This window comes from Synchiropus splendidus, chromosome 19 (genome assembly GCF_027744825.2).
Source record: "Synchiropus splendidus isolate RoL2022-P1 chromosome 19, RoL_Sspl_1.0, whole genome shotgun sequence".
Taxonomy (NCBI): domain Eukaryota; kingdom Metazoa; phylum Chordata; class Actinopteri; order Syngnathiformes; family Callionymidae; genus Synchiropus; species Synchiropus splendidus.
In genome coordinates, this window is record NC_071352.1 from 4,285,200 (window position 1) to 4,296,426 (window position 11,227).

Here is an 11,227-nt window from a genome sequence, read left to right on the forward strand (position 1 = left end):
TTTCATCCGCAGAAAGAACCAACAAGGCTTCATTCGATTAATTTATTTGGAGTCGCGGTCTTCCTGACGTTTCTTCTACGCCAGCTCACTGCTAACGTAATGCTCCCTCTAAACGCGCAATGATTTTATTTTGCTGCGGATGGCTTGACTGTGATCGTGGACGTGTCGGATAGCTTGACTCCAGAGCACTGGATGCTACCATTAGCAACCACAAAAGAACTCACCATACAAAATACTTGCAAATAACTTCAGGAGCCGACAGTATTCGCCGTCAATTATAAATTACAGTGACAAAAACAAAATCGAAAAGAAACAACTGAGCACTTTTTTTTGTACCATGCGCTGCGTGTCGTTATTACTTCCGTCATTTCCGCTTCCGGTTAGTTTACGCGCTATTATTATTATTATTTAACATTTTTTAATAAACAGTGGAAAGATGATACTTACCACAATAAATAACCGTAAAAAATTCTTCTCTGTACAATCAAATGTAGGTAATCTAGAAATAAAAATAAAATAAAAACGATACTTGACTTTATTTTTTTTAATGTTTAATTGTGTTATTTGTGTGATTGTACAACAAAGCTTCATTGGTTCCATTAATGACAAAAAAGCGTAGCAATAACAGATGTGGTATTATTCCAAGAAGCCAGAGCTCACAACAATCAAACGTTCAAATCAAGTGATAAACCGTGGTGCTGCTTGGTTGGCAGGAACAAAAGCAGCCGTCAAAACACCTGCTTCTGAGAAACCCCTGATCTAAGCAATAATTACAATAACAAGGCCCGATAAGACAATCACAAACTCATATCATTCAGTGTTTTTGTTCTTAATATCTGTACAAGCATGCTCATGGACAGGCACCAGCACGAAAGCAAAGCACACCAAAGACAGAACGCTGCAGATCCACACTGAGGTTCAACAAACATGGAAGACAACATGATTCTAATGTTCCATCCTTTTCAAGTATTGTGTTCTGAAAATAGAGCTGACCCTTCTCTTCTCAGATGTTACTCTGTACTGTCCCAACAAACTCATCTCTCAACTCACATGAAGTTGAGCGAAGAAAATGCTGGTCTGCCAAACAGCTACAGTACAGCAGCACTACAGTTATTGTACAGTATTTCTGTTTAGGTGCCGGCGCAAATCTGAAGCCAGACACAATTGAAATCAGCAGTATCCCAAGCACAGAGAGAGAACACAGGCACAACAGTCTTCATTGACCTTAGACACGACATTTACAATTTAAATAAATAGCTGTGGTCCGTTCTCAACAAAGCACAGAGAAGTTCTTGTCACAAACAATGTTCACTTTGCCAATTAAAACCACACAACATGTTTGTTCACTAACAGAGCATGTGTTCGATTCCTACATTTGATAAATTCACTTCACATCCTACATTTATTTAATGTTGAGTTTCGGATCCAAATTTCAGCGATGCATCCTTGGAATGCATCCCACACTTGCACAGTAAATATGTACAAAAGACATCTTTTAATGTTTAGCAGGTTTCCAGAAGGGAAACAATGAACTATTTAAAGTGAAACATTTATATTTTGCAAAATGTATTTTGTTTAAAATGACACTGTTTGAATGAAATTAGTTGAAAAGACATGTTTTATTTACCTTGGCTAATTCTATATTAAATGTAAAGTTAAAAGGTAAATTGTCCCTCTTATAGTAGCCAACTTTGTATTTGCCATTCTTTAACAGATATTGACTGTATTTGACATATTAGCCCAACGTTTGCTCATTCATATTTTGTTGTATATTATGTCTCTTTTTTGATACATTTCCTTTATGAACTGGTCATCATTACACTTCTATTCCTCACTGAATTAAAAATAAGCCTCAAGTACATGTCTTTTGCAATTTTATGCATTATTTTTAGATGACATTTTGAATTTACACTAACCCGCACTATATCCACTGTTCAAAAAACTAAATTCATAATCATACGCACGGCACAGCAAATGCAAGAAATGTAGTATTATTTTGTTATGCTGCTATTGAGCTCACCATGTAATAATGAAACGACATTTAACCGTACTTTACATTGAAATGTTTTAGAGGGTGTGAAGTTAAAAAACAAAGAAATGTAACTTTTCATTTCATGGTGACTTTGACCCATTGTGTTGGACTTGGTATGTTGATACACATTTTCTGTATAAAGGAGTGGCACTTCACTAACACCGGGTCACACGTGAAACCAATATTAGATGATGTCTCTTGTGCAACATGTATTTGCAACTGAAATGGTAGAGATGAAATTGAATTTAAAAAATCATGGGCTCTTATTTGCGTTTCCGCAGCACCAGGTACATGAGGCCACTGATGAAGGTCATAGGGAAGCTGACCCAGGCCAGGATGTAAGAGGATCCATAAGAACCTTCTTGGAGACTGGGGAGGTGGAAGGACTTGTTCTCCGCCGTGTAGATGGAGGCACCAACCATCACGCAGAGAGCTAAGAGGAGTGGAACGATGAGAATCAAGATTATTGGATGCACAAGGAAATGCCTCATATCAAGTTAACTTGAATTCCACCCATCAGCGTTAGTGTGCACATGTGTCTGTAACTCACAGGCAAACAGTTGGATGATGGCGGTGAAAATGAATCTTTCTCCCTGTTTAATTCTGAAAAGCTGCAGGATGAAGACGAAGAAGCTGATGACACATAGAATAGTGGCGAGAATCATTGTCGCCTGAACCGCCTGTAGATAGGCTGAAGGGAGACAGGAAGAGATTTAATTCTGATGACTTGACAACACTTTAAACACTGATCTATAACTTTTCTCATTCCCTCAATAGGGAATCCTCTCACCAGCATCAGCAGTGTGACTGTTTGAAATTGGGTAGCAGGTGGAGTTACAGGAGTACCACAGGTCAGAGAAGATTGGTTCTCGTCCAGTCGCTGACACCACCCACCAGGCCTAAATCAGAGCGGATTGTGAAGAGTGGGACAAGACATGTGTGCTTGAATCGACTTACATTATGGATCGTGGCGACCAAGAGAAGGACAGCAGAAGCCAGGTGGAAGAGGAGGATGAAGGCGAGGATGATCAGCATGGTTCCTTTTATATCCTGCTGACGTGTTTGAATGTTGTCTGCTCGAGAGACAGTCAGAAAGTATCCTTGACATTAACCGTGATATCAATGAAGTCATTTTCAATTGGTTAAACTGGAACCTTTGATAAAATTACAGTCAAACAGTCCTATCAACATCTCACGCATCTAGTGCCTAAAATCTTACACAGGTCAAGTTAGTGTTCTGTGACTTCACTGCTACTTCCTTTACTCTGCCTCTGCCCTCTCATATGCATATGTGCAACACATGCAGCATCCTACAATTGCTTTTGGTGAGCAAATGCAAAGGTTGACGGTCATAGAGTCTTTCTCAAGCCAGTTATGTGAAGTTTGATTTTTTTTGTTTCGTTCTGTTGGCTACTTCCAGCTACTAATCTCCTTATTGTCTGCACTCTTTTTTGTTTGGATTAAACCTTGAAGTTGAAGTCTGAACATCTACCACGTCTACTGCATGTGGATCCAAGCCCTGAGTGATCGCAACAGTCTTTTGCTTTAAATTATAGAGAAGCTCTTGCAAGACCTGATGTCAAACACTATTTCTGACTTAAAGCATAGCATTAACACCATAGTGCACTGCATATGAAATAATGTCTCATTATGTTAATACAATTTTTGTTCAGAAATGTATGGACACATTTTAGGAATTTTAGAGTAAGAATTTAGTAGACACATGGAGAACAAACATCTCATGCCAGAAAGCAGACTGAGCTAAAACAGTGACACAGTAAAATGGGCAGCCTCGAGACAGTTCCTGCTGTTGTATGAAGCATGTGAAGTTTTTGTATTCAGATTTTGTTTTGTATTTTTTGGAAGTTATTAGAGTTTCTTTGCGAGGTTGTTGACCTTTCCAATCAAAATGCTGCAAGTATGTGCCTCCAGGATGAACTTTAAACAACCTAAACGTGTCCTGAATGTGCAAGACACGACGAAGTCACACGCTGTGTGCGTGCTCAGTGTTTGCAGACGCGTATCTTGCCATTTTAGTTGCTATCTTATCCGAGTCAGCACATGCACAAGATCTTTATTTTGAAGGAGAAGGTCTCCACCAGAGACATAGCTTCCATTTGAGTTTTTTACTTGCTTTGAACCTGCATCTATTTTCTACGTGTACGGAGTGAGCTTGGTGTCAAACCAGAGTACCATCGTTTCCAGCTCTATAAAGGTGTCTAAACAGAAAGCTATATGTTGGATCCACATTAAATTCCTAAATTAGTTTTTAAAAATTGATACTGCATCTGTTCCTCTCCAAATACCTTTTGCATTTACCATTTATCGAAGTCTGATGATGTTACGTGTACAGGCCTCCAATGATCTAACAGAGAGCCATATTAACAAATGAGAAAGATGTATTTTCAAATAGGCATAAACACGCACACAGATACTTGACGCTTGTGTGGATACAACTATTTAATCATTGGTGACATATTTTTCACATAATTGTGTGTTTTGTGCGCAACAAGTTCCTTTTCCTGAAAGAAAATGCTGACACTTGATGTCCTCTCTGAGCCTTTTATTTGGCACAAATCCAAAGACTTAACTGGGCCTCTGGCTCTCTGTCTCCCTGACTGCTCTACACTCGCACCATTGTCTGGAAAACTTCATTCAACAAATGAAGAACTGGCTGAAATCATCAAGGTTGTTAAATATGACAAGCAACTGGGGCGAAAGTCAACATCCAGAAGTGAGTCAGTGCTGTGTGTGAGACGACAGAAAGTCAGTGTATACTACAACAATAGCACGTGCGAAGGCATATTTTTAGAGGATACACAAAAGACATATCTTCCCGCGAGCAAGCCAGGGACCAAACAAAGCTCTGTTTAGGGAAGAGTTCCACAGAAACACACACACAGTGACCCATCCAGGTCTATCTGGATAACTTTTCAGGAAAACGCATTACCAGTTAAAATGCAAAGGAACCGCTTTGTGTGTTCACACTGAAACCACTAAGCCATGTGGGTTCTGTGATTTGTATTGACCGAATTGTTATATTCAGCATTAATGTATTTCATTCATTTATTATTTTTTAATCTTCTGGGTTAATTGCGTTGCCTCAATATTATTGAAATCCGCTAAAGCATTATGATAGTATTTTGTTACCATATTCACATGAAGGTGTTCAGGATTTAATTCAGATACTGTCTACTTCGAGAGGCTGGTTCCAGTTTCTCTTATATTGGAGCTGGTCATGTGACTGGATGTGCCGGACCAAACTAAAAGACTATCACTCTAGATGACAATCCTTCAGAGCAGGGGTCACCTAACTGTTTGTTCCTTTTCCCTCTGACAGGAGGCTACGGTCCATCCAGACCAGAACCTCTCCGTCACAGGAACGGCTTCTTCCCCTCGGCCGTCACACTGTTGAATTGGTGATCTGCCTTTGTTATTTTATTTTATTTTATTTTATTCATCACAGCACTTCAATCCAAAGCACTTTCCTAGTTGGCGTGATCCCCTCTGACCATGGCAATAAAGTTGATATTGATTCTGATTCTAATGGTGACAAGAATTTGGCCCAACTGCCATAAGCTATGACAGCAGGTGCTCTAGTTTTAAATTACACATAAGTCTCTTGTACTGCATCTTGGGAAAGAACAACAAAAATGACCTACTCCGTGTTATGAACCAAAATGATCAAATTTAATGCAGCAGTACAAAGGAATTGGTAGTGAACTCTTGCTGATTTGCCAAACCAAGGAACGGGTTTTAGGTTTTCACTACGCCACCATGACGTCAGAAAAAAAAATCTTCACATATTCATATGTATAGTTTTGTTTGTTCGTGTGTGTCTACTCACATTCCTACAGTGAGTGACACCATGGAAACAAAGGAGGCATCCATTTAAATCTCTCTCCAGCCTGACCGTCATTCTATGTGCATCATTCCATTCTCATTCACGCCAGTCACATTCATCCCAACCACAATTGTGTGAACACACCAAAGCCCCTTTTATACTCGACCAAATATACAGGCAAAAGTAGGTCAACCCGGGTAACTTGATCATGTTGTCCCTGGTATTTGTACCCGGGTCACACAACACGGCTGTACAGTAAACATGAGTATTTCTCAGCACTGATCAGTTCATGTCCCTGATGTTGGTGTTGTTGTATGAGCCTGTCGTGTTCTGATTCGGCCACACAAACAGATGCAGAGTTTGTTTCATTAGATTGAGTCGCGCGTCTTTCCAGTTGTAAGACGTGTCCTCTCAATTCCGATCCAGCGGAGCTACGTAAGCATGGCTTAAACAAGAACATAGCATGAATGAGGTATAAGTAATTGGTGACTCAAGGTGCCTCTTCAATTTGAAACAATGAATAACGGATTTTCTTTCATGCTCATTTATAATAGTCAGTCAAAGGCATCTGCTCTCATAAGGAGTGATGTGGTTGTTGGAATTGAATGCAACATGGAAAAGGGCAAAAACACAAACCCTATTTTTTCAGAATCAGAATCAGAAAAATTTTATTAATCCCAAGGGAAGTTGTGTATTTTATCAAGTAGATAGGAAACGTACATTTAGTATGTATTTGAAACTTGTTTTTTCATGTGAGACTTGAAAGATTTCTCATTCCCAGCTATTGCATACGATCATAGGAAAAATGTAAAATCATAGGAGAAAATGTCAATTCCTCACTGGAAACTTCCAAACAAGCTCTTACTGTTGAAGAATAACAACAGTGCTGCCTTCAGCTCAACTGGAAGCACGAGTGATGCAATAAATGTGGATGACCATCCAGTTTGGCTCAACTGGCAAGTCAGAACAATCCTGACCTCCACATGGCATCTTTTATTTCTCAATCAATAAGCAGCATTGCATGAAATAAAAAGTAATTTTCACATCTTGAAAACAGCATCACTTTAACTGCGGATTCGGCAAAAATCCACAGATCAGAATTTCCAACATAAGAAGCTTAATTTTCTTGTTCACTGTTGCAATGACTCCAATCTCAAAATTTCTTTTCACAAAATTCACAAAATTCACAAAACGGTGTATTGTGAAAAATCATTATCATTCTTTCAAAACATCACATTTCTATTTAGTTCTACAGAAAACACTAGGACAAACTATGTGCATCTACTATAAGGACAAAGGCATATGGTACCATATGGTCATGTTTAAACTAGCAAAATAGTTCCTTCTTCCCCCCCAAAAAAAATCGTTGTTGATGATGGAAAGGCAGAATATCAAATATTTCCATGAACTCAAAAATGGAAATGGCTGTTATTTAACATCCATCTCAAAGTATTAGGCATAAGTCACAGAAGTCAGCGCGACACGCGCGTCGACAACGCCCCTTTCAACTCTATAACGTCAGCAGCCAGTGAACACCGGCGAAGTCACGATGCGCGTCACTTTCTCTTACTACTTTCAGATAAAGAAAATACGAGAATTTCTCTGTACTTCATTCCAAAATGCGAATCTTAAAAGGCGCAAGTAGAGGCACAAGAAATTAATAAAGGAACTGTCAGGAGGGAAGCGTTTATGACTGAAGATGAAAACACAAATCACATGCAAATAATCCAGGCAAACAAAGTTACTTACCAGATTCAACCAGAAGGAACCAGGAAACACTGAAGGGGGTTTGATGTCGCCTCGAAGACAAAGAGAATCTGCGTAGAATAATTCGAGATGTGGCGGAAGATGAGCTCAGAAGCGACACCACAACAGTTGATGGTCCTCGTCCTCCAGAAAAAAAAAAGTTAGACCTACGCGTCGCCTGGTTTCCGGCTCCCGTGAACGCGCGTGGGAAGGTGGCGCTGGTGGGCGTGGTCTGGGCGTGGAACGAAGCATGTGGGGAATCCACTGAACTTGTAAATTCAGCATAGGACATGCTTGAGTCTCAAAATAAGACATGGGATTTTAGAGATGTTGGCTAAAAATATAATCAGACCAAAGATTTTTTTTCCTTTGAAAAGTAAATATATAGAAACTAGAAAGAAAAGCTTGCTGTGTCCATATTCATTTGGTGTTTTTTTTTTTACTCCAAAGAGGAGAAAAAGTGCACCAGAAAATGTAATAGCGGTCATTTATAGTGGCCGACATGGCAGTCCCACCTTAACACTGCATCATGAATGAAAAGACCCTGGTAAGGAACACAAATACAATTCCTACTATAAAGCAAGGCTTGGTCCTTATTCCATAATGTTGCTCCTCTTCGATTATGTCACTTCAATCTCCTATTCTGGACGGGACCTAGAGAATGAGCATAAACAATGACGAAGCTGTGCAAAGATTCTAACGTAAGATTTGATGAGATAGATAGAAAAAAAAAATAAAAATGATAGAGATAGAAAAAACAATTCATGTGTAAATATGTGGCTCCTTTAGCGGCCATAATCTCTTCACATTGAATCGTCTCCCACAGTCAGAATGTCCCCAGCCCAGCTGTATGCAGTGGTCTCTGTGAAATGTTAAGAATGAAGTGATGTGTAATGACTCTTGACAATGCTCCATTCATTACCTCGTGCTTGGACTAACCAATTTCTTATGACTCCACCAGTATTTCAGCAGAATTCTCGAACCAGAATGGTTCACAGCGTGCACATTACTCACAGTTTAAAGGAAACGCCATACATTCCCTGTGATATTTATTTACTCGGAAAGTTTGGAATGTCACTCACAGACAGTAGAGATGCAATTACATGAGTCTTTTTATCAAAATAATTTGCTGTCATATTAGTCCTATTCAAAGTCTTTAATTGAGGTAAGAGTGAAGATAAGCTGGAGAACAGACTGGAGAGGCAGAGAGCAGAGGAATGAAGCTCAGTAGACCAAGACAGAATATCTGTGTGTGAATGAGAGCGAGGCAGGAGGCTCATTGAATTGAGGTCATGAAAACAGATGAGTTCCAGGATGAGAGAGTCAGTCAGTCATACAGTGTGAGGGATCAAGATTAGAAGAAAGGGAGGTTACAGGTATTGTTGAAATGGTGGAGACCACTGTCTCCGCTGCCCTGTGAGAGAAGAGTAGAAACTAGGGAGGAAGAGAGGCAATATAGTACTTTCGTAGTGGAGTTGACTGGCAAACTTCTCACAGCACCAATGAATTTTCATCATGAACAGGCTTGAACGTACTATATGGTGAAGATTCAGCTTTGATTTTGATTATTGATAGGAAAGGAAGGAAGCAAAAGATAGAAGAGATATTCCAAGAGGGGTTGGGTTCAACATGGAAGTGGGGTGGTGTATGGGGTGGGAGGAGGCACAGGTAGCTTTGACAACAGGTGTGTTGTCAGTGGCAACCTGGCCACTCCATGGAGTCTCTCACAGTCCTGTCATGGTGTTTTAGCTATTCAGACTTGGAGTTGCCAATTCTCAAGATGGAAAACAAGATGGAAAAGAAAATTTAGCACTAAAGCATGTTACCACGAAACCTGTTTGGTTTTCATCAACCGCTCATTAACACGTGCACACACTGAGCAGAACACTAAACCTTGGTAAAGTATATCTTCACACAAAACACTTATTCTATTGACGTTTCACATGTCATGAGATTAGTTGGTTGTGTTAGTTCATAGAGCAAATATTAGAATAGAATAGAAATGTTGAAGATATCTACTCCATTGTCATTTGAATACATAATACAAAACTGTTAAAGAGAATTAACTGTAGTTGTTACAAACACAGTATCAGGATGAATGAATGAGACTGCCCTCAAGACTTCTTGGGCATTTGCTTAGGCAGTTGGATTGTCAAACAGAAGGGTATACTCAGGTGAGTAAGATTCAATTTACTATTCAAATTGAGGGCCAAAGATAAGTCAAACACAAAGTGGCCTAGACTGTCAACATGTACATGTGCATCACTCTGAATGAATGGTGTGAAGGCTCATTGTCTGACTTCAAACTTGGAGTACAACTGAAACCAAATACTTAAAACAAACTTAAACAAAAACAACTGTGCTGGTTTACAAAAAGAAAATGTGGTTTGTGTTGTTACAATCTACACTATTTGTAGTGGACTATCTACATGGAGGACATAGTTGAATCATCCAACAGTTGAATCAGCACTGCTGTCTTCCTCAATTTTAAATCATCATCAACAGATCACCACTAAATGAATGTCCATTGAACATTGATCTATTGCTGGACATGTTTAACAAGAGGAATGTAGTGATGCCAGAGTCGGAAATAAATGCCATCCAGTGTTGGGAGGTCTTAACTTAGGCATGACAAACAACAATTTCTGGAGCTAGATAATTTTATTTCAAGCCAACCGCAGACTCTCATAGACAGCATTAAATGACTTGAGTATAAGGTCAAGCAGGGCAAGCAAAGCTATCTTTAAATGGAAATATGAGCTTAAGTGTGCGTGGTGGGTGAACTGTTTGTCTCAAACATGACATGTGCTACAAAATAAATACAAATGCACAGCTTGTAAACATACACATAGACATACAAAATAGAGTTTATCCAACAACATCCAATGTGTTTTATATGTCAAAACGGAATCGATGGAATGTCAGAGAGGCACATGCTGAGGAGTCATTCTTAGACAGATCAACAACAGAAGAAAATACTTTCTATGCTGTCTATTTTTATCAATGCAACACAAGTCGATGAAAGTCAGTCAGTCCTCCTCAAATAGTGGGCCACACTCTGCATGGGGGAGGCGCAATGTGATCCCAGAGCAGGCGCGTGCAAACCAGTGGAACATGGTTTTTGTTGGATGCACGGAGTGGTTCATAAAACATGAAGTTGAGTATTTGTGCTGTCTGACAGGGGAAACACATCGGCTACTTGGACATGGACCATTTTGTGGTAGTGACCGGAGATAAGATGGAGGCAGCAACAGCAACAACAAACTGACCTAAAAGAGAATAATTCAGGGCTGTCAGCTAAATGTTTCCTGTTCCTGCACAGCTCACCCTCACAGGGCAGCTCTTAAAACAAAGAATGACGTACTGCAACTGTTTGTTTAATCAACAAAGCATTCTAAGGCCTGTGGGGAAAGTGGCCGCCCACTTTCTGTCAAACTGTCAACATCAGCTTCAACCTACTCTGTTATGCCTACTGCGTATCAGGTGTCCAACCTGTAGGTGAGAAGCAAGTGAGCATTGCTCCCCCTGGTAGACATATACAACAATTGTGACTCTCAGTGCTTATGCATTTCATGTGTTGATGTGAAACACTCTGCTAACATAGC

General features: G+C 39.7%; 1 protein-coding gene across 1 annotated transcript; it reads right to left on the minus strand.

Moving 5' to 3' along the window:
- Positions 1-574: 574 nt before the first annotated feature.
- Positions 575-7,786, minus strand: emp2 (epithelial membrane protein 2). Its single transcript, XM_053851900.1, has 5 exons — positions 7,626-7,786; positions 2,990-3,105; positions 2,823-2,931; positions 2,583-2,723; positions 575-2,465 (listed from the first exon to the last, which is right to left on the minus strand). The coding sequence occupies exons 2-5, from the start codon at positions 3,065-3,067 to the stop codon at positions 2,296-2,298; spliced, it is 498 nt and encodes a 165-aa protein (XP_053707875.1). The 5' UTR covers positions 3,068-3,105; positions 7,626-7,786; the 3' UTR covers positions 575-2,295.
- Positions 7,787-11,227: the final 3,441 nt, after the last annotated feature.